General features: G+C 36.8%; 1 protein-coding gene across 2 annotated transcripts; it reads right to left on the bottom strand.

Moving 5' to 3' along the window:
- Positions 1 to 37: 37 nt before the first annotated feature.
- atp8b4 (ATPase phospholipid transporting 8B4) lies at positions 38 to 23365 on the bottom strand. Of its 2 annotated transcripts, none has more exons than XM_015011433.2 (28): positions 23019 to 23361; positions 22127 to 22188; positions 18502 to 18560; positions 18295 to 18408; positions 17042 to 17140; positions 16880 to 16941; positions 16723 to 16795; positions 15672 to 15742; positions 15482 to 15561; positions 14702 to 14860; positions 14516 to 14604; positions 13925 to 14121; positions 13614 to 13822; positions 12455 to 12498; positions 10631 to 10796; positions 10366 to 10554; positions 9473 to 9588; positions 8431 to 8595; positions 8234 to 8345; positions 8042 to 8147; positions 7048 to 7189; positions 6060 to 6243; positions 5134 to 5357; positions 4971 to 5054; positions 3943 to 4188; positions 3190 to 3328; positions 2977 to 3107; positions 38 to 2877 (listed from the first exon to the last, which is right to left on the bottom strand). In XM_015011433.2, exons 2-28 carry the CDS (start codon positions 22158 to 22160, stop codon positions 2593 to 2595), a joined length of 3579 nt encoding a protein of 1192 aa, XP_014866919.2. In that variant the 5' UTR covers positions 22161 to 22188; positions 23019 to 23361; the 3' UTR covers positions 38 to 2592. The 2 variants fall into 2 exon arrangements, with proteins under 2 accessions (XP_014866919.2, XP_087862327.1); XM_088006201.1 differs by lacking the exon at positions 38 to 2877 and adding an exon at positions 4430 to 4448 and having other exon boundaries at positions 23019 to 23365.
- Between the last annotated feature and the right edge of the window lie 1102 nt (positions 23366 to 24467).

The following is a 24467-nucleotide window of genomic DNA, read 5'->3' as shown; positions in this document are numbered from 1 at the left end:
AGAAGGTAGGACACAAGGAAGCAACAATACGTCATACTATTTTTCTCTATTATTTATTTTTTTTAATTCTTGTCCAGATCTGGAAAATACTAAACTCAAATTCCAGATTGTGCAGGGACCCAGAAATTCCCCCAGACTTTCTGGTTTCACCAAACCCTTGACACGATTCACAGTACTAAAAAATGAGGTATGCTTTGTAACCATTTGAGCTTCAATTTACCCAAATAATAAAAAAAACTCAGTTTGTGCTTGGTTTGTCAGATCCATGCAAATATAAAGTATGTCACTGCAGTATTCAAACCTTTTGGATTTTTTTTTTTTACATTTTCTTACATTACAACAACAAACTTAAATGTATTTCATGTGAACGAGAAACATAAGAAAATATTGTGGCCACTTTTAATTTGATCCAGAAATTACATAATTAGTTAACAGAGTTAACTAATGTGTAATTAATAGAGGTATATGTTGTAAGAGCAAGGACTCCAAAACTTAAAAGATAAAAAGAGCCATTGTATCGTTTATCATTTATCGTGATAATTTTTTTCATGATGAGAATTCTGATTTATTGTCATCACCATAAATTCCAGGTAATGTTTAAAATCTCTCAAAACTGTCAGGATTGTTATTTTCACTGTTTTCTCCACTGTTTGTTCAATTATAATACCAGTAAATATCAATACATTTAAATATATAATTAAATGCAGTTACTGTGTGTAGTTTAGAGATACAAATCACACTCCTTTATGTGATTCATGTCCTCCATCCATCCGTCCATCCATCCATCTTCTTTACACCCTTGTCCCTCAGTGGGGTCAGGAGGTGCTGGTGCCTCTCCAGCTAACGTTCCGGGTGAGAGGCGGTCATCCTGGACAGGTCGCCAGTCTGTCGCAGGGCAACACAGAAACACACAACCATGCAAACACACACTCACACCTAGGGGCAATTTGGAGAGGCCAATGTTTTTGGACTGTGGGAGGAAACCGGAGTACCCGGAGAAAACCCACACATGCACAGGGAGAACATGCAAACTCCATGCAGAAAGACCCGGGCTGGGAATCGAACCCAGAACCTTCTTGCTGCAAGGCAACAGCTCTTGATTGATGTCCTAAAGAAGCATATTAAAAAACTGATATTGTTTTTTAAGAGCATTATTTGCATTTGTGGCGCTATAATTTCTCTGCCATGGTCAGGTCATTGTGCTACAGTTAGATAAGAAATAACTAAGAAAGAGTTTTTATGATCACTTTTATCATTATTGGAATAGTACCACATAATATTGTGATGTAACTTTAAGTCCATATTGCCCAGCCCAGCCAGAGTGACGGTTGGTGGTTACCATGGCAACCGGTAACTGACAGTTTGGCACCCTTTTTTTTTTCTGTTGACGTTCTGTAACTGCGGTATTTATTAGGTTCAGCTCTGCTTTTTTCTCTGCAAGTATTCAATTTTAACACATATTTTAGACTAATTTAGTCACATACAGGGTTTAATGTACAATTTTGCCATATTTTGTATGTTTTTTGACTGTCATTACCATAAGTAATGTGCATTTTGACTGTGTTTAATTCTATTACTGTTATCTGCTGTCAGCTCCTCACTGAGAACCATTAGTTTGTTAAGGGTAATTTATTTTATTTTATCTATAGGCTCAGAAGCTGCTGGACTGAGATTAACCACCAACTTTATTTTCTCTTTTGTTAGAGTAAATACGGTGAACCTGAGTGTGTTTGTTGTGAAGTCAACCTGCTGGACCTGAGGCAAAGAAAGAAGGATTACGTATGTAAGCAATAACCGGCGCTGTTGAGTGTATATCTCACACTTAGTTGCTAAATGTGGTCCACTATGACGCTCCTGCTCTTCATGTACGGAACACCAAGAAGGCCAAAAAATGTCATAACTTTTTCACTCCAAACAGCTATAATCAAAACCTAAACCGTATAGAAATGAACCCTACTGCCAGACAAATCGCTTTCATCCAATCAACAAGTCAAAATACTCCAGAAATTACAAAACAAACTTACAGGATTTTGGAAAAACACAAGCGTACATAATACACTTGAATTTTGTAGTCTAACAGTATGTAGTTAAGCACACAAAAATGCATCCTTTATGAATTTCATGTAACATTTCTACAGTTTTTGATCTACTATGTGATCCCTTTCTACTCAACTCAACTTCAGGAAAACCTTTAGAAAAACAATGTAATATCTTAAATGAAAGCATGCTCGTATGTTAGAACTGTCTATTGGATTGATGCTCTCAGTCCACTTCAATTATTTTGCAAGGAACAACAGTCAAAAATTTCAATCTCAAGGCTGGTAGTAATATGCTCCAAAAGACTTGGACCTGTGATTGCAACAAAAGGTTATAATCTATGGTGTTGACTGTATAGAAATACATGCCAAACTGTTCCAGACTTTTATTTGTAAAACGTTTTAATAATGACGCATATAAATTTCCTTCCACCTTGGCTTTTGGCCAACAATATAAAATCCTACTAAAATTAAAGTTTGTACTTGTAACATAACAAAAATATGAGAAGTTGAAATGGGTGCTAATACTCTGGTTAGGCACTTGAATCCTTTCGTGTTACTTCAGCCTGTCTGCTTTATGGCTCTCTGCTGGTTCTGCTGAGACTTCGTTCTTCCTCTTCAGTATATTTTCTATCCAGCTGGAGCTCTGTGCTATTCTTTCCAGGGAGTGAGTGGAGGATAGTGTGCTCACTCTCATGTTTTTGCCTGAGGTGATCAGCTCTCCATAGCCTTGCTGGTGGGAGAAGGCGTAGGCAGAGCGGCGGGAACTGGTCCGGCGGACTCGCCTCAGGTTCTGTTCCTGAGGCCTTTGTTTCTTTCTGGACTGCTGCAAATGACGAACCTGTGAAGACAAACCAGCGATCTCTTAATTCCCCTAAGATGGTCAGATTTTACAGCATATTCTATACTGACTGTGTAGAAACCCTCACTGTTCCTGCACCTTGTCTGTTAGAGTTGGGAAGAGGTCGACTCTCAGGAAGCTCACGACTAAGCCAGGCAAAATGCACACCACAGTGGTGAGCAGGATGACCAACCACACGCTCTTCTCCGAGAGACAGTTACGAGCCGTGCCTGTGGAAAAACAGCAATATGAAATTCCTTCTGCTTCGTTTCCACCAGTCTTTTGTTTTTAATCGTATTGAGCCAAACTCACCAATAAATGGGAAATTACTCGGAAAGATGCCAAACAGGCCGTCACTTTGCATTGCAAACAGAATGGCAAAATACACGATCAGGCTGCCCCACATGAACAGATGATTGACTGCGGTCCAGTAGTGTGTATCCAGTCCAATCTAATAACAAAGACATCACACATTTAAGAGGTTAGGATAGATCTATGAGCGATACAAAACATTTTTTCTTAAATAGTGAGATTTTAGCCTGCTCAGTTGGCCTATTTTGAGCTGCTTTAGGGCCTCTTGTCACTTTAAATCCAAATAAGTTGCTTCTGGCCAACTCAACAGTTACACTCACACATGAAAATGGCTGCCAACAGATTCAGTTCAATATAATTTGAAAATACTTTATTGATCCCAAAGGGAAAATTCTTCAAAGAAGTTATGGTAGATGGTAAGTCCAACTTTTCCAGCAGCAGGACTGCCAAACAGGATGGACCGGAGCTCTGTTTGGGACGCTGCTAGGTGACGGGCGGAACTCCACTGGGGTTGCTAGATAACGGGCTGGGGTTGCTAGGTCCTGATATGTGAAGTTACATTTGGAAGGCTTTTGAAACGGCTTATTTTTCAGACACCAAAAAACATTAAATTATTGCTCAAAAACAGCTGGGTGTTTTTTCTAATTGGGCCATTTGTAGAAGGAGTAGAAATCCAAATGGAAATATAAAAATGTGCAAAATCCCCTTTAATGTACAGTGATGGTTATTATTATAACACTAACAGAGACTCACCTGAACACTCACAACAATGACTAATGTCGTTGCTATGGTGACAGCAAACGCCTGCTGGTCGGAGAAGTCGGAGCCGTCGTCCTTCAGCATGACGGAGAACGCTCCGTAGGGAATAAAGAAAAGCAGGAAGGATGTCACCATGCCTTGCAGCGTGCAGAGGAAGAACTGCCGTTTGTTGAAGAGCAGGTTCTGTTGGCCCGGTTTGTAAAGGCTCGGGTAGCGAAGGCTGTTCTGGTCGTTGACGTCCTGGCAGAAATAAGTTGGTAATTAGATAAGTTAAGCAGTTCCTGATTACTACAGTCTAATACCTACAGGGTTAGCAAGACAAATGGTTAGTTGGAGATAACACATAGTGAGTAAATTAGTATTAGTTGTAGCATATGGGTTCAGATTAGTTACATTTATTGTGGTGAGGTTATATATTTTAAATATCAAGGAGGTTTGTTATTTAAAACAGTAAAACAGGGCAGCATAACCCAATATTCACCTGGATGGCCTGACAGTGTCTTGAAAAGACAAAAGTTTTAGAAGAATTAGGAAGTTGACAAACTGTGGACATAATTTTTTTTAATTCAAAAAGGCGCAGCTTAAGCCAGGGGTGTCCAAACTTTTTGGCATGAAGGCCAAAAATGTCAAACTGCAAGTACTCTAGGAACCAGAACATTTCAATACCTTTCCTTTTCATTAAAAATGCAGAAAAAAAATCTCCTTTTTATTTTTACCAGCGAAATTAACAATGTTTTAATTAAATTAGCAGTTTGTATTTTCTAAACAAACTAAACAAAAGGAGTTCTACAAGTTTGCCAAATAAAAAAAGAAAACATTTCTCAAGTTGATTATATTTTCAGCAACAAGAACCGTTGTCCAACAGTGACCCCCGGCCCACATTTGGACATCCCTGCCTTAAGATATACAGCACCTTCAACTTGTATGGAAACCACTGTAAAATGTATTTATCTTCCATTACAGTAGGATACTATCATATGGAAGTTTATGTTTATTATTTATTCCATGTTTTCTAAAAATACCTGATCAAAAAGTCCCATTGCCAGAACTGGTAGCGATGTATAAACAATATTGAAGAGGGTTATGAACCACTGGTCATACACAGTCTGAGGGAAAAAGGAGATTAAATAAATTTTTTTAAATAAAACTGGTCATATATTTTGATGTAAACGGCAGTTTTCTCACCTGTGCTGAGAAACCACAGAAGAAGCCGTACCAGAAGTGGACCAGTGTGAAGGCAAAGTTCTTGTAGAAGAAGTAGGCCAGGAAGTTACACATTCGGAAGTAGGACCAGCGCCCGTGCACCAGCAGCAGCCTCTGCAGGTACCGAAACTGAGCGAAGGAGTAATCTGAGGCCAGAACAGCTTGCATCCCCTCCTGTCCGCTGATGCCCACGCCGATGTGGGCGGCTGACGCAGCACAAGGAAAAGCATAATGTGGGTCATAACGTGGAATATCACACATATTAAAGGCAATATTTAGGATTAAAAAGCTCACTCCTACAACTGGGGACACACAATGTAGGACTGCTTTTAATAAAACCGTTGGAACACATAATGAGATTATAACATGTTCAAGTCATAAAATGTTTGCACATTTTCACTAATTATTAATAAAAGCAAAGACGTTGTTTTATTAATTGTCTGTTGGTTTGTAGTTTGATTGGTTTGCCTGGTTTTAGTGAAATATGAATAATGAATTATCAGACACTGCAAAAACATAAAATCTTACCAAGTAATTTTGGTCTAATTTTAGTACAAATATCATAGTGCACTTGAAATAAGACAAAATTACTGTAACTTAATAGTAACTTTTTTTAGCAAGATTTAGGAGCTTGTTTTAAATCAACAACTCCTTAATACTGATGAAAAAATACTAGTTCCACTGGCAGATTATTTCACTTAAAATATGGGAAAATGTTTTTTAAGAATTCTGACTTTTGATCTCCAAAGCTTAAAATCAAAACAGTCAAAATTCAGAGATTAAAGTAAAAAAAACCTGAGATTAAAGTCAGATTCTTAATAATCCTCTCCTGTATTTTTCAGAAAACAAAGCGAGAAGGTCAAAACAAAAGTTTTAATTTTGGACCATCGGCACCGGCCTTTACTCACTTTTGATCATGCTGACGTCGTTGGCGCCGTCCCCCACGGCCAGCGTGACGGCCATCTTGTGCCTCTTCACCAGCTCCACCACCTGAGCTTTCTGCATCGGCGTGACCCGACAGCAGATGACCGTTTTACACAAACAGGCCAGATCCAGCAGCGTGTGCTCCAGCTGGGGCTCCAGCGCGTGAGCCTGCGGGCCGAACACATACATCACCTGATTAACACACCGTCCCACGGCGGCGCTGAAGAAACGGCCCTGCTGAGGCAGCAGTGGTAAAAAGTTTCCCATCCGGCTGCAGGCGGTGAGGAAATGGATGTTAATGAAAACCCGTAACGAAGCCGATGGCCGTCAGCAGGCCAGCAGCTTTCTGCTAATTAGACTTTATTTAGTCGGCAGCAGGAGAAGAGAGATGCAACATTCAGCAGAAAGACAACCAGAGTAAGTAAGAGTAGCACCACTTGAACAAGTTTTTACTCGAGTAAAAAGAATTTGGTAAAAAGTCAACTCAAGTCCTCAGTAACTGATAAAATTATCAATCATTTAATATTTAAAATGACATCATCAGACAGACCAAAGTATAAAGTTAAGTGGAAATTTTATTTTAAGGATGAAAATGACAATAATTCATATAAGTAACAAAAAAATAACAAAATCAGGCAAAAGAAAATTTATAAAACTTTAACAAAAACGGCAGGTGTGTGTCTGTGTTTGGTGAATGTTGGGTTAAAACATGTTTGTTTTTCATTCAGTGGGTAGAAAATACAGAAATGTTACTCTAGTAAGAGTAGAGATACTTCGTAATAAAATTACTTGAGCAGAAGTAAAAATACTCCAAAAAGTAAATTTCTTCAAAAAAGTTATTCAAGTAAATGTAATTGAGTAAATGTAACTAGTTACTACCCATCTAAGGTGTTTATGGTTAATGGTGTAACACCTGCTGTGCCCAAAACAAAATGAAAAAAAAAAAAAAAAGCCAAACTGATTACGTCTCACCAGACTGTGACCACTGATGACCAAGGCATACTCGGAAATAATCGTTTCTTCAAACACTGAATCTTCTGCCAACATGTCGTCTTTCTCGACGTCTCCTGTGCTGCTCATCCGGCTCAGGCCGAGGATGTTGTCCTTAGCGTTCCTAAGGAGAGAGGACAGACCTACTATGCTTGCTTCAACATGGTAGGCCTATAAAAAACAGGTTTATTACATTACAAAATCACTCTAACACAATGACATTTTAGTTTTGAGCTCCTTTTAAAATGAGCTCTTTTTAGGGCCTCTTGTCTCTTCAAGTCTAAATAAGCTGCTGCTGCCCAGCCGCCCGACTCAACGTTTACACTTGCCCGTGAAAATGGCTGCAAACAGATGCGCAATTATACAACTGTCTATCTTTGAAAAGCATTAATAGCACCTCCTGCACAGCCAACAAGAGAGTGCAACAAGTGGTTTCTGGATGGTAAGTCAACAAGAAAACACTTGACTTTTCCAGTAGCCATTGTACAGAGGTAGAAACAGCTGGGCAAACGTGTTGGAGTTCCACTTGGGTTGCTGGGACTGCTAGGTAACAATGCAGTTCCTGCAGATTTGTGATGTTAGATTCTGGATGCTTTTGAACCGGCTCGTTCTCCAGACATCAGAAAACATTAACTTATTGCTAGAAAAAAGGAAAAAACGTACAATAATTTAATAAGTAACAAAAAATAACAAAATCAGGCCAAAGAAAATTTTTCCAAATCAGTTTCTTTCAGTAAAAAACTTATAAAACTTTAACAGGAACTCTGCAGTTGTATATCTGTGTCTGGTGAATTTTTGGCTAAAACATGTTTGTTTTTCCTTCACTGGGTAGAAAATCCTGAATTTTTTTTCCAAGAGTAGTGACATTTCACAATCTCTTTTATTACTCAAGTAATTTTATTATAACAATAGTAATCTTATTTCAGCCCGTTAGTGCGACAGGCTGAAAACCGTTGCGTTAACGCGGTGCGTTTACCTGAGCTGCTGCTGCACCTCCAGCTGCGTGAGCCCAGAGATGACAAACACCTCATTCATGTCGTCCCGCAGCATGTTGCAGGAGTAACCGATGCTCATCGCCGTCTCTAGAACAACACAGTTCACAGATCTGAAACTCCCCACAGCATGTTAGCAGTTACTCATCATCCAGATTTCTTCACTTGTTAGCTACCTAGCTTGTCCCCTGTTAGGACCCAGATCTTGATGTCGGCTAGATTCAGACAGGCGATTGTCTCCGGAACTCCTTCTTGAAGTTTGTCCTCTATCGCTGTGGCTCCAAGAAGCTTGAACCAAGTCAGAAGTCAGTCTGCAGCTGTTAGGTAAGATTCAGCGCTTCAACAGTGCAAACAAAAAGGACGCCAGTTTTACCTTCATGCCTTGCTCGACTTCCTCGTAGAGAGCAGCCAGCTGCTCTTCACGATTCTCAATCACAGTGCTCACGTAGTGAAGCTTCTTCTGCCACATCTGATAATATTCTTCACTGAGGTCTTTGTAGGCAAGAGCTAGAGTTCGAAGCCCTTCTCCTGCAAATTCCTGTGAGGAAATTAACACAATCAACAGCTCTGGAGAAAGTTTAAAAAGTCAGTCAGCTAATCAAGCAGAACACTTGAGTTTTTAAAAAGCAATCAAAGCTGCAGCACTGCTCTTTTGTGTTCTTTAGTCAAAATGGTAATACAATCTGGACAGGTGTAAATTAAGAAAAATGTTTAAAAAAAACCCCACATAGATCCAGTTTAGTTCAGCTGCTGCAGGAGAACTCAAAGTACACAGATGCATCTTGTCACTTAAATCTGTTGAGTCAGACTATAATCCATAATCTATAACCCTTTGGATGCTTCTTTTTCAGGTTTATAAATATTTTTTTTGCATGTTAAAATGATGGTACGTCATCCTGGCTAAAATAATGAGTCAGATCAAATAAATAAACACATAAATTAAAATAAAACACTCATGTGAAAATGGCAAGAAACAGATGCACAATTATTCAACTGTACATCTTTGAAAAGCAGAAGTGGAGCCTCCTGCACAACCAACAAGAATGCAGCAAGTGGTTTCTGAATGGTAAGTCAACAACAAAACAACACCTGTCGTTTCCAGCAGTAAATTCCGCTGACCAAACATGCTGGAGTTCAGCTTGGGTTGCTAAATAACAGGTGGAATTCTGCTGGGGTTGCTAGGTAACAAGCTGGGCTAAGCTGGGGTTTCTAGGTGCTGACATTCTGAGGGTTTTTGAAATGGCTCATCTTCCAGACACCAAAAAATATTAAATTATTGCCTAAAAAACATCTGAGTGTTTTTTAAGCGCTACTGCTGGTTTTAGAAGCAGCAGAGACCCAAACGGAAGCATAAAAACATACAAAATGTGAATTTTGCATGATAGTTCTCCTTGAATCGCTGAAGTAAAACTCACACTGAGGTGTTCTGAGGTAGCGTACATGAGGTCTTCGCTGGACGGATCCAGGCGGTCAAAGATGATCGTGTCGGCTCCTTTGCAGTACAGTTTAATCTGACCTTGGGGATTCCTCACTGGATCAGAAAACAAACCAAGCAACAAAAAAAAGGGCTTTAAAAATCACATAAGCTAGGACAACAAATAAGTAGATCAGGAATGTCAAATTCATTTTCATTTTAGGCCGTCTCACGGTCGTGAACGTTCTTAAAGGGCCGCTTGTGCCAGAATTTATTGATAAAACCCATTAAACTGCATGTTTATGTTGTAAACAAGTATGTCTTCAGCATTGAACGTCTAAAACTGTGAATGTGTTTCATTGTATACAAAAACTTAAAAAGTTTTAAGTTTTAAATCTTAAAACTGATTTAAAACTTAAATCAGTTTTAAGATTATATCAGATATTTTTAGTTTTTTTATGGTATGAATGTTATGGTTGTAAGAGTGTGTTTCTTTTTGTGTGTACATACAGCTCTTATTGTGAAACTAGGGTTTTATTTCCGTTAAATCTCACTGTTCATCAGTAAAGCCTCATCCTTCATTCGGGGGAATCTGTTGATTTTTCATGATCGCAAAAAGCTTGAGAAACTGGTGCAATTTGGCAGATAAAACCTGCTTTAATTTGATCGATACAATAATATTTAAGCACACAACTGTTAAGTTAAAGGTAAGTTATTTATGCGTCTCTCTGGAGTCCAAAGGGTCAATTTGGCCTGGGTCTTGAGTTTAACACATGTGAAGTAGACAAAAAGTCACAGGTAATAAAAGACAAAGCGAGCAATTTTCTTTCAGTCTGCTAAAAAGAAAAGTGGAGTCATGTTGACTACTAGTGCTATTATACGTAAAGACCTAACCAATGACACTCATTCTCTTGCGCACGTTGTTGAAGTCCAGTATGGCCAGCAGCTCGTAGGTAGCCGCTCTTCCCATCTCACAAAGCGTGATGGTTTCTGGAGTTCGAGCCCGGAAGATAAACCCAAAGTTTCGTGCTGCGGTTACCAACGCTCCCTCATCCGGTGACTGGGCCTGGTACACCAGATTCCCTTCATTTAAACAGAAATAGTGATCAGAGGAAAATGTCCTGGACGATATAACTGTGACAGGTGTGTGTAGCTTTACCTTCACTCTTCTCCTCTGGCATGACGGTGTGGCACAGAGCCAGCAGTCTGAAGAAGTCCTGCACTGCAGATTCCTGCTGCTTGACGGCTTCAACCAGGCTGCAGTCGTAAAACTTGAAGGCTTTGTCGCAGAGCGGGTTGAAGGAAAAGTCTACGCACGCCGTTTTCTGAGGATACAGACGGTTATCGTCAACTTATTTCAGGAATAAAAATGACATTTGTTAGAGAAGCAATGGGATAAACTAAACTGAGACGGGTTACTAAGTGTTTTCACCTGGTTGCCTGGCAGACTTGGTTCAATTTGGGGCCAAAATTGCAGCATTTGTTACATTTTCAGCTGCTGCAGTTTGCTTTCACACTGCACCATGTGAAACCAACCAAACTGTTTGAAAAACCTGTTCCCTTCCTCGCCTGTGGGGGCGCTGCACCAAGAACCACTAAAGGAAACAACATGAAAACTTCTGAAGAAGAGATGAGCGCAACTTCCTTCTTCCCAAAATGTAAACAAAAATGGAGTAGCGTCAGATTTTTGCGGTTTTAGGATTTCTCTTTTGTCTTTGGCCAAAGACGACGAGCCGTTTCTCCTGCTAGCTCTTGACTTGAGCGTTGTTTTGGTTGTATTTACCCAGAATGCCCTGCCCTATAGTCCACTTCCTGCTTTTGGAGCCATCTTCAGTCGCCTTGCATCCACATATGTATTCGAAAGCCGTATAATTGGCAAATTAAGCAATATTTTAACTGAAATATATTTTTGTTGCCTAATTACTGAATAAATAGAGATATGAGCTCAACAACAAAAATATATCAGAGCAGAGAAAAATATATTGATAAACATCCAAATATAACTTACAGTCTCAAGTAAAGCCTGAAAAGCTGCTGCCACAATTTAGTGAAATATTTGATTTCTGGACGTTAAATCACTTCCTTAACTTTATGCACAGCAGAAAATCATAATTTTATTACTCTGCACATCAAGAAGAGTTTTTTTTTTTATTTGGAAGCATCAGATGACACTTTGGTTTGTGAAAACAGTGATTCTGAACGGTGTGGGTGTCTTGATAAGAAGAGTGGATTTGTCACCAGTGCCCACTCATCAGGTGGGTAAGTTAGACTGCAGTTATTTGTAGACCGTAGTTTTTAGCTGTTAAGGCATTTTATGACCAAACAGAGCTTCAGTTATGGTCTGAAATCTACATGACTTAATGTAGATTAAACTACATGAGCTAAATTTAGCATATAGATTTAAAATACAAACAAATACCGCCTCAGAAGTTGTTGTCCTTTTTGTTGGTACAGTATCTGTTGCAGCTTTTGTATTTTATCGACCCTTCTGAGCCACCATACCAGACACCTATGGCACAAAACTGTCAGTTTTATGATGAACTTCGTCTTTCAGCATGACATTGAATCAAAGCGGCTTAAAAAATCTCAACAAAAGAAGTCTAAAGTCAGAATAAGGTTGTGCAAAGGAAATGTTCTCACAGTATCACAGATTTGGACCAAAAATAGATGGGAAAAAATGTTCAAGTCAAGATGTGTCATGATGAGAAACTACAATCAAAGAAGATTTGGCTGTAATAAACTACTAAGTTAACGGGACACTTCTGCAGTCAAATCGTTTATGTATTTTCTATTTTCTCCCCGTAGAAGATTTCTTTAGTGAATGATTTGTTTTTTTCAGTTGAGTTGTACTGAAGATCTGAAATTATTTTTTAATAAAACAGGCTTTTTAACAGGACTGTACCATTTTTTCATAAGCAATTATGAAAGAACATAACTTTAAAATAAATAGTAAATAAACATAAAGGAGTTAAGTCTAACATACCTCTGTAATTTCCACCTTCTGGTTGAATTCATCGTAGACATCACCTTGAGAAAAAATGAAAAAATTCAAACATTTAGCATATTGACAAAACTTAATAACTCCAAATAAGCCTGAAAAGGTTCTTGATTGTCTGTTGAATGAACATTACAGTGGTTTAATTTCACACAATCAGATTTTTATTTACAAAATAAATAACAGGAGATGGAAAATATTTTTCCATCGACATTAACTAAATTATATCTCACTTAATTAGTTGCACTAATCTTCCTGCAATCAATGAATAAGAAAGTCAAACGGCTCATAAATAAAAAAAAACCCACACAAGTGCTTTTATTGTTGCATTTTTTAAAACAGGAATATTTGCAGGCCTGTCACAGTAACAAATTTTGCTGGATAGTAAATAGTCCCAGAAGTTATTGCGATAAATGATAATATTGTTTTGAGACAATTTTCAAGTGATATAATGGAACGGAATAAAAATTACAAAAACACATTCTCAAAAGTTAATAAAATTTAAATTCTAATAGACATTTAGTATTAGAAGACATTTTAAATAACCAAAATAAATAAACAACAAATAAAATGAACTATTAAGTCTCTGTAAATAAAACTGTCCTTTAAAAAAACAGCTAGTTGAGACCAAAACACCAAACTGAAAACTTATCATCCAGTTTTTGGAAGAAAGAGAGAAAAGAGAAAAACGATAAACCATCCAAATGGAAATTATTGAGTTTGATTTAATTCATCATTGACCGATATATTGTGACAGGCATAATGTTTATAACTGTAAGATCCTCTGTGTGGTTCGAATGCAGAACCAAGTATTTAAGTGAAATAATCTGCCAGAGGAACATGACATTTTCCCATATTATAAGTTAAAATGTCTTGTTCCACTGGGTGATTATTTCACTTATAACTAATCTTTTTTCATCAATATTAATTATTGACTTAAAAAAAACTCATATTTCTTGCTGAAAAGTTACTTTCAAGTTCGTTTTGTTTTATTTCAAGCGAACTAAGATATTAACTCTAGAAACTAGACTAAAAATACTTGGTGTAATTTTGTGTTTTTGCAATGTTTAAAAATATTAACGTCTATTTTTAATGATATGGCCACTTGTTTTTATTTGTTAGTGAGATTAAAGAGCCTCACTCCTACCGTACGTCTGCCCATTAATGGAGCACTTGCTGAACACCATGATGTTCTGCGTCAGCGTGCCGGTCTTGTCAGAAAAGATGAACTCGACCTGTCCGAGCTCCTCGTTCAGGGTGGTGGTGCGAGCCTCGGCCGGCGTGTCGCTCGCGTTGTGGTACATCTTCTGGTCCCAGTTAATGAAGAAACTGTGACCGAGCCGCAGGACCTCCACACTGAAGGAACGAGTGAGAAAAAACATGTGGTGTTCTGCAAACTGTCATAAGTGAGCTGATAAATTATAGCATCTAGAAGGAAAACAGGTTGTTTGCTTTTACCTGACATACAGGGAGATGGGGACAACAGTGTTGAGGATGATGATGTAGGACCAGAAGGTGAGGAAGCCAGAAAAAACGGCGCTGCTCTGAAACTCGTCCCATGGTAGAAACAGCTCAAACTTTCTGCCCACACAAGTCTCCCAAATGGTGTTTCCTATGGCCAAAATCACTCCCATGCAGATGAGGAAGGCAAAAATCTGAAAAGAGAAACAGTATTGACCGTTTGACGTCACGCTCTCCAGAACTCCGTCCACCGCGCTCCGTCAAAGAATGTCAAAAACAGGCAGCAGATACCCTAATGTCACTTTTATTCAGTTGATTTCACTTTAAAAATGGTTCCGCTGCATAAACAGAAGGATAGAAACCAAACTTATTTCATAACTTGTAATGAGGAAAGATACAGCGGTGATGGATATCAGCCATTAATCATAACGACTGTCAGCCGTTGGTGTAACCACAGATTTACAGCAACATTTTTTACAAGGAAAGAAGATTAACTATCATTTACTTTATAATAAAACATTTATCTGACTCTCAAAAAATAAAGCGACAAAACAAAAATGTTTTATACAAAGAAAAGCAACTTTTCACCCATAAAACCAGTGTGTTCATAAGTTTGTCGATGCTGGTCCGTTTGAATTTAGTCCGCCCACAGTTCTGCATCAGCTTGGTTTGCAGCCCTGATAAAAGCAGAAATAAAAAGCTGATAAACAACAAATATTGAGACAAAGCTCAGCGATACGGAGGCTGAAATCATTAAATATTGATTAATAATACCAGCAAATATGACCATGCCGAAGCACCACTCAGTGTTTCTGAGAACACAGCCGCGCAGGAGCATTTTTTCATTGTCCAGAGAGTATTTATTGTCTCTCCAGTGCAGCGTTCCTGTAAATTTATCCAGCTTGTTGTTCGGCGGTTCACAAATGACTTCTCCTGAGGAGAAACAACAAAACAAAAGGAAATGATCTCGCAAAAACATTAAGATACAGGCCAAGTCTCGTGTTCTGGTCGGGGAAGTATCATATTCTACCCGTCTTTCCCTCCGTCCTCCTGTATTAAAATTGTCCTGTAAACTTCACGTATCATAATATATATATATATATATATATAGCATTTCTGTGCCTCAACATTTCCGTATAAAAATGGTAAAATTATGGCAGGCACAGAATTTTATTGTATATATGTATTAATATGGTAAATGTAACTCATCAAAACGGCGAATGTAACTAGTTACATTTACTTGAGTAACTTTTTGGGACAAAAATTACTTTTAGGAATACGGATTTTATCGTATTTAGTAAAATTATGACAACTACAGAATTTTACTACATATAGATATATAATTCTGTGTGTGCATTGTACTGCATATATCGGTAAAATCTGTATTTTACCGTATTAATGCTAATATGGGAGAATAGATTTCCTGTGTTAAAATGTGAGGGAGGCTGGACTGCTGTGACGGCTTTCAGTGGGAAGCGTAAAATTTCCCTCATTTTTAACCCAAAACAAGTGACAGGTGTGCATTAACAGGGCAAACACTCTGCAGCATCTCACCATCAAAGTCCATCAGTTTTGAAATGTCTCCCAAATCTGAGGTCACACTCAAGGCCTGGCGGACTTTCAGATTTGTTTCCCTGTTGGAGGGAAAACGACAATCTGTAAGTTTCGCTTCACAAACACAAACGTCGGTCCAGCTCAGTTTGGATTTTCTGATCATATTTAGTAAAACTGGTGCAGCTCTCACCCGTCCAGCTCTGCTGTCTCGATGTAGCAAAGGCCATAAGGCTCACTGCTGCACAGGAGGAGGATGTCGGCCTGCAGGGATACCCAGATAAGTCACATCTACTTGAGTAACGTTTTAGAAAGAATTCACCTTTAGGCGTGTTTTTGCTGTGCTTTTTACTTTTACTTGAGAAATTTTATTGTGAAGTATTTTTCCTCTTGAGTAAAATTTCTGGATTTTTTCACCCACTGAAAGAAACAGATATGGGGGGAAAATGGCCTGATTTTATTGTTTGCTACTTACATGAATTATTGTCATTTTTGTCATTAAATACCAAGAAATTTCAGTAAATGTAGCTAGTTAAAACTTTATATTTTGAACTGTCTAATGTAATTTTAAATACTAAATGGTTGATAATTTGGTTAGTTACTCACCACTGGAGTCACATTTTTACCAAAATACATTTTTACTCTTGGATGGATATTTTTTACTTTTACTTGAGTAGAAATATGTTGAAGTAGTGATACTTTTACTTAAGTACATTTTTTAGGTACTTCACCCAATATAAACATGTTGCAACATTTTTATGAAAATTACATTTTTACTGGAACTTTGGCAGCAAAGAATTATTTTTAATAAACCTGCACTGATCATTTCACTCAGTGGATTCTTAGTTATTTTAATAATTTTTACATGTTTTTAAATTAGTCGTACCACCTTTTATACGTTTATTTAGTTTGTATTTAATTATTCCTGTTCACTTCATACAAAATAACCAATTTTAAAACAAACTGTGGCATTTAAAAGTGAAAAAACTCAGAACTAAATTGATTAAATTCAGCAGTTTTACAGACAAATGCTTCTGAATATATAAAATTAATCTTATTTAAACAAAACAAAAAGCTAAATAAAACATATTACATTGATTCTTTATATTAGGGATAATAACGGGTTTCCAAAAAATAAACGTAATTATTTCTAGTCGTATGTATGCAAATATGATAAATAATGTTTTGTAAATGTAATTGGAAAACCAATTGGAAGTAATCGAATGTTTGTGCATTTAACTCACAGCAACAAACTGATTATTCTCCAGTTTGATGATGTCTCCCACTCGAACGTTCATCCATTTCTCCTTCTGTAAACTTAAACAAATAAAATCCACAATCAGTGGGTTTGTTTGTTTGGGGATTTTATTGAAAATTGCTGACAGGATCAGCCAGAAGTACCTTCCTCTGATGAGAACCTGAGACTGGCGGTTGTTGACTTGCCGATCGCTCTTGTGTCGAAACTGAAATTTGAAAAAGAAGATGATTTATTTATTTTTTAAAATAAAAGCAATTGTTTTGAGGTTGATGAATAATGAGTGAGGAGGGGAATCGTAATCCTACGTAGTCGTCGGTGGCATCTTTGACAGCTGTGATCACCAGCACCAAAACCAAAGGCACGATGGTCGTGAACCAGGACAGAGACGAGACTTCTGGGATTAACTATAGAGAAAATCTGTTTTAAGAGTTTCAACCAATCTCAAGTTTAGTTTATAAACTAAACACATTTCAGCAACAAGGCAGTTCAAAGTGCTTTACATCACAAAAACAGTTCAGTCATCCAATATGAAACAAGCATTAAACTTTACATTTCATCAAATATCATCACTCAAATCATCAATTCACATCAAATATGTTGATAAATGTTCAACTCACTACTAATCAAAAGAACTCTAAACAGGTGGGATTTTAGTTTAAATGAACTCAGTGTTTCGGCTGTGTTGCAGTTTTCTGGAAGTTTGTTCCAGATTTGTAGAGCATAGAAGCTGAATGCTGCTTCTTTGGTTCTGGTTCAGGGGATGCAGAGCAGAACCAGAACCAGAACCAGAAGAACTGAGACGTCTGGAAGGTTGATATTGTGGTGCTAAGCCGTTCAGTGATTTATAAAGTAACAGCAGTATTTTAAGTCTGTTGTTAGTTTAGAGGTTTAGAGGCTTTTAATTTAATGCTGTATTTTACATGTTATTCTTTTAGAGACAAATGATAAGAAACTTCACTGATTTTTAAAATACAAGACCTAGAGATCCAGGGTAAGGACTAGAACTGGGTGATGTTCTCTATCTTCCTGGTTTTAGTCAGAACTCCAGCAGCAGCATCTGGATCAGACTGATTGTTTTAGGCAGACCTGTGACGAAATCAATGCGACTAAAGATAAAGACATGAATGAGTTTCTCTAGATCTCGATGACACATTAGTCCTCTAACCCTGGAAATGTTCTCCAGGTATTAGAAGGCCGACTTTGTAACCATCTTTATGTGGCTCTGAAGGTTCAGGTCTGAATCCATCGCCACACCCAGATTTTGGATCATTAGTTTCCAGCTGTAATAATTAAAACTGTGTGCCAGCTTGTTCCTCTTTACGTCCAAAGATTATAACCTAAGTTTTGGCAGATTAACACATTGATCATCTGTTCTGTGATTGGATGGCTTCAGAGTCACCTGGTGACATCATAATGTAGATCTGTGTATCATCTGCGTAGTTACGGTAGCTAATCTTCTTTCTTGTTATAACCTGAGCTATCATGTAGATATTAAATAGGAGGGGATCCAGAGTTGAGCCTTGTGGTACCCCACTAACGAGCAGAAGGTCTGCCTTACCTGGAGGATCAGCAGCACAACAAAGTAAGCATTCGCCACCCTCTGGAACTGCTCAAACAAGTTGATGGGCAAGAAGGTGAAGACGTTGTATTTTGAAGTTTTAATGTGATTGTTCTGCAACAAAATAACATAAACAATACAGATTAAATCTTCAGCTGTGGGTAAAGACAAAAGCAAAGACTGAAGCAACTGTAAGGTTTCACTTACAGCGTACGAGAACTTCTCATTGTATTCTCGTGCATTGGCTTTTACGTGGCGTTCCTTCTCTGCAGTCACAAAACGCATAGTTTGATTCAAAACACTAGTATTTTCAGGGCTTAAACGATTAATCACGATTAATCAGTTATTGAAATAATTGCAAACTAATTTAGTAACATATTCAGTTACAGAGTCAGAGCAGAAATTAAGCCAAAACTGTATAAAATATGTATACATTTTGTATTTAAGATAAAAGAAAACACTTATCTGGAAATATGTTCTTCCTAAAACTCTAAAATAGTTTTAGCTCAAATTCACCAAAGAAAATTTTTGTTATTGCATTTTAGGTAATAAAACATTTATTTTCTCATTTAAAAAAGGAATTTATTTATTTATTTACTTAAATCTTTTAATGTATTTCTAACATTTTATAAAAATATGCTTCCCTGGTTCAATGAAAAATCTTTAAAATGTGCCAATTTTTATCTGATTAATCAATTAATAACCAGATTAATCGATTTGAAGTGTTATTCTTTTAGAGACAAATGATACAACCTGAAGTACAAAACCTAGGGGCACAAGTTTAATATTTTTACACACTGTCAGAAATTACACAGAGAACCAAGTATTTACAGTGAACATATTTAGAGTCTGTCACAATAACACATTTTGTTGGACAATAAATAGTCCCTGAATTATTGTGATTAATGATAATATTGTTGTTTTGGATGATTTTTGACAAAAACCACAAAATCTTACCAAGTATTTTTGGTCTAGTTTCCAGTGCAAATATCTTAATTAACTTGAAATCAGACCAAACTAACTTACAAGTAACTTTTCAGCAAGAAATAAAAGCTTGTTTTAAATAAATATCAGTAAACTTTAATGTCTCATCTATTTCACATTGGAAATGTAAGATATGCTTGATATCCAAAATAAATAAACAAAACAAATGTAAACAAGGTTACCCTTCAAATAAATGGGCTAATTGAGACCAAACCACCAAACTAAAGACTTTTGTCATCCAATCTTTAGTAGAAAGAGAGATGAGAGAAAAACAATCTGGCAAATGGAAATAATTGAGCTTGTTTTAATTTATCATCTGATTAATTGATTAATTGCTTATTGAAAAGTATATTAATGTCCAAGATGAATTTATGGAACCTTCTGGCCCAAATTACCAAACTTTTTAACAAAGTTCAACATATGCTTTAAGAATAAAACATTATTCAGCAGCTCAGTTTCCATGGAGGAATCAGAAAAATGTGTTTGTCCAGCAGCTTATTAATTATTTTAATATTCCAGTCCTTCAAAACTTAAGTCGCACCTCCAGCTCTTGAACCATCTCACATAAAGCAATGGAGCATTTTTAGATGTAATTTTATCCTTTATAATAGGAGCAGCTATGAACAGCAGTGGTTTTGCTCCATACTGATTTATTATTTAATATCTTGCATATTGTTGTAACTGATGATGATTAAGAAATCTGGAGATGAACTTTCATAAAGAGAAATTACTCCCTAGAGAGACTTTAATGGGAAAACTGGGTTAGATTCACAGCAGATATGACAAATATTAGTCATTTTTAACCCTTTTATTTAACAAATTTACCACAATAAACCCTCTAACTGAGAGGAAAATCAATTAATTTTAATCTGGTGCATGACCAACAAATATGAAGCTCAAAATATTCTGGTTATCATGTCGTCAAATAAAAACTGGCCATTGATTGAAGGAACTCATATTGGGAGAAAATAGTAAAAATAACATTTCCAATAACACTCACAGTTTTGTTTCACGTCATTAATTGGAATTTATCAAGACTAACGAATTTTTTTGTTTGATCATCTGAGACATGAAAACCAAACCAGAAAAGAGATGTAATGTCTATGGATCTATTACACTTTGTTTTATCTTAGAAGTTTTTATGAAGCTTGCCTCACTAACAGTTTTCACTGGAAATGACGCCTCAATGACTTGGCCTACATCAGTAATCTGGCAGCACAAAGGTGAGAAAATACCTGTGGCATCTTGAGCTTGTCTCTACCTGCCCATCTTACCCCACTAACTCTGTAAAAAGTTAACTATTCATTCCCCTCTAGGTTCATTTAAGTGGCATTATCATGCTGCATCTTATTTAATTACGTCTAAACGGTAAACAAACCCAGTCAGAAACAAAGAAACAATTATCGAACATTATCTAACATTTCACACAAGATAAACCTGCTGTGTCCAGACGAGGTTAAACTGTTGCTCAATTATGTATAACATACCTGCAGCAAGCTGCAACAAGACAGATGATCTCACACATCGACTGAGATCAGCTATCAGTTACTACAATGATGAATTATTAACAAACCTGCTTCGCTTGTTCACTCCTATACATTTATATGCATTCAGTTTATGTTAATTCAGGTTTGTTTGTAATTTTTGTCTCTTCTTTTCCACAGAAACTCCCTTGATGCCTGCAAGTCTGAGCAGGTCACAGTGAAATGATGCAATAAATGCTTCTGGAAACATTTTTGACTTTATTTCTTCAAAGTTCCTTCCTAAAACTAGAAGAATTAAAAGATAAGTCTTAAAAGAATAATTTTAATTGTCCCAGAGGAATCAAAGTGGATAGTTTCTGGTCCTGTTGTAAAATATTCCACATTTACAGTCTTCAGTCAGAGGCTTCTTTAGATTTACTGGAAGACTGACTGCTACTGGTGATCTGGTTAATATGAGTTATATTATAACTCAGAAATTATTTAATTTCTGTTTGGGATAAATAAAGTGTTTTTAACTGATTTGAGTTATTCTTTTGTGGAAATTCTGGGCAAACATACCATGAAAAAAATATTATAGTGAAAATTTCTTTGAAAATCTTGAATTATTGCTGTCTCAATAAATTTCCTTTAATGATATAAAAAAACTGACATTATTGGAAATAATATTTTTACTATTTGTTAAACAAATATAGGTAAATTTGAAAATGTGATTAGATACAGGTTTTGTGTGTCATGATCTGTGGGTTTTGGTCAGGTGAGGGAAGACGCAGGCACGCCAGGATAAAGTGAAGATGATGATTTGATGACAATAATCCACGGAACAGAACAACGGGGAGCACAATGAACACACGATGGCACAGAGAAACACACGATGAGGATCCGACAAGAACAGGTGGGACTAAATACACTGGGAGGGTAATCAAAGAAATGAGACACAGCTGGGAACAATCAACAAGGAAGACAGACTCACAGGGGAACAGACTAAAACAGAAAAACTTCAAAATAACTACACAGATCACAACATTGTGTGCAGATATAAATCAATTTTTTTTAAGTAAGTGGCATCCTGGAGAAGTCAATTTATAATGGTGAACATTTTTCAAGAGGTGCTATGCTTGCTGTGTCTTACGGTTACCTAAAAAAATACGTAATAAGTAGTTTTTCATCATGATTTTTATCATTGTCACCATAGAACCATAAAATATCATGACAAAATTCTATCGCCCACTCCTATAACTAGCCTTTACATATATTTTTTACATTTTTCAAGTTAAAAATTTTTAGCCAAATAACAGCAAACAATTTCTACGTATCAGGAATATTTCTGTCAGAATACAGAATAAACACAAGCAAATGTGTCTTACCAACAACATATGTATTTCTCCTCCAGAATGGCATTTTTTCCTGGGACGCTCCCAGACTTTCCCTGGAGGAAACATAACAAAAATTTAAAGTTTAACAATTAACAGCATACAAAACAAACACTGTTTTAGTTGCAAACTCTAAAAACATGAGCAGCAGTGGTGAGGAAATCCCCAGGTGATTAGAACAGAGTGGGCTCCCTGCAAAAACATTTCATCTTACCAAGTCCAAAAATAAGACAAAACTAACTTACAAGCAACTTTTCAGAATGACATATGAGAGTGTTTTAAGTAAATAATTCCTTATTATTGATTTTAAAAAATTCTAGTTCCATTTGTGGATACCTTCACTTATATGTTACACACATGGCACACTGAAGTACCACTCTGCATCTCAAATATAAAATATTTTGTTTGCTACTTCTGTAAGGTTAAAATCAATAGCCATAATAACACCAGTGTGATGTAAGTTGATTACAAATTATGCTAATAATAGTAGTGATGTTATACACAAACAGCAGATTAGGAACGATAAAACGTCTGGTGTTGACATGTTGGTACGGGGCCATAAGTGAAAATCTGCTTAGGGCCCCAAAAAGGTTTGGACCGGCCCTGACGTTTACTTTAAATGGAAATGACTAGATCTTCTGTTATTATTGGCGTTAAAATTACAAAATATATTTTTGTTTAAACGCTAAAGTGACTGTTTATATTACATTTTCTGTCTTAGCTGTTAGCGAGAGGAAGCAAGTACTGATTGATGAGTATTTTATCGTGTTCTGGGTAAGTTTCAGTAAAGGCATGGGAATCGCTTCACAGACCTTGTTGATACATGTCAGTTTTTACAAAATGGGTCCAGGAACAGCCGGTGAAAGCTCAGTCTCTCCGGTCTTACCTTGTACAACTTTGTGACAGGCGCAGTCTTGTGTTGTCTCCATGAATCCTGGCAATCTGTAGCGACCATTTGTTTATTCCAAGCGACGCATTCCGCTCATTTTCCTCACAGTAAATTAGGCGCCGCTCGAACCATGATGTTCCCCAGCAGAACCAGAACCAGAACCGGCTCTACTGGACTCATGTGAAGATGCTGCAGAGCCGAGGTGAGTAATAGGCAGCAGAAGCGGAGAGGAAAGGTGTGGGCTGCTGGGGGGAGAGGGAGAAAAAAATGGTGCAGGCAGAAAATCCGTCCCGCTCCTCTGAGACTCATAATCTGAGGACAAACAAGAGAGGAGTCAGCAGAGGCAGGAGCTTTATCAAGACAATAAACAGATTATCTCTGATTCTAACAATGCACTGCGAATTAATTACTCTTAATGTCTTTTTTTTTTGTACTTTAAAAACATAAATAAAAAAAAATAAAAAAAAAAACGTCTGGTCTTATTTAATGTTACATCTAAATTATTTAAATAAACGTGTTTATTAAATATCTGGAGGTGAAATTAAGTAATTATGTTAATCTTTACTTTGTTGTCTTTCTTTATTCCCAACAGTAGGTTTGACTTGCATGATTCTAGCGCCCTCTCGTGGTATGTAGGTAAAATACGACTTATTAATTGCTCCAGTGGTTTCCAAACTTTTTGCACCGAGGGTCAAAATCAGCTTAAAGTACGTAGCCCGCTATTTTATTTTATTTTGTTGTGTTGTGTGTGTATTTTATGTACAACAGATGTCAATTTAAAATTGCATATTTATACAAAGAACCTCAGTGAAAACGTGTTTATACATTTTTTTTCTGGTGCAAAAAACTGATTGAAAATCGATCTATTGTTCATATTTGTTTTTGTAGGGTTGGGATAGTGCACATGGAAATAACCTTTATTAGCTATTCAGACTACAAACACAAAAAGACACGATCTAGACTGTCAGATGATTTTATTACCCCATGAAAAATAACTCAAAAATAGTCCTTTTTTCTCTCCCTTTTTTCTTTTCTTCTTCCTGTAAAACTTAATTCACCAATGAGATATTGACGTGGTGAAACCAAAACCTTATAAGATAGCGGAAAGACTTTCAGTATTCATTTATGTCGCATAAACTAATCAATATATTATTGCGAGGGAATGCAATACTTTTGCCAGTTAAAAATAAAAATCCATGTCGGTGGAATCAACTCACTCTCTTACATTTTGGTTACCTAGCAACCCACTCATTCTTTGGTTAGCTAGCAACTACCTGTTGAATAACTTGCGCAGCAGCAGTTTAAGATTTCGCTTCCATGTCTCATATAGCTCCTTAAAAAATACAGTGTGAAGTGAAAACTAGATAAAACAGGAACTAATATCTGAAATACACCAGATTGGCTTTATTTCAGATATTTAAAACAAAAAACGAATCAATAATTGTC

Source organism: Poecilia mexicana, unplaced genomic scaffold (assembly GCF_051168715.1).
Source record: "Poecilia mexicana isolate PSO_F unplaced genomic scaffold, ASM5116871v1 scaffold_6, whole genome shotgun sequence".
Taxonomy (NCBI): domain Eukaryota; kingdom Metazoa; phylum Chordata; class Actinopteri; order Cyprinodontiformes; family Poeciliidae; genus Poecilia; species Poecilia mexicana.
This window is presented reverse-complemented; position numbering and strand designations above follow the sequence as displayed.

Coding starts and splice junctions, on each gene's coding strand:
- atp8b4 (XM_015011433.2), bottom strand. CDS start 22,160: ATGCCATTCTGGAGGAGAAATACATATGTTGTTG. Junction 16,796..16,879: donor CAGGTTCTCATCAGAGGAAG/GTACTTCTGGCT, acceptor TATTTGTTTAAG/TTTACAGAAGGAGAAATGGA. Junction 15,562..15,671: donor GAGACAGCAGAGCTGGACGG/GTGAGAGCTGCA, acceptor TCCCTCCAACAG/GGAAACAAATCTGAAAGTCC.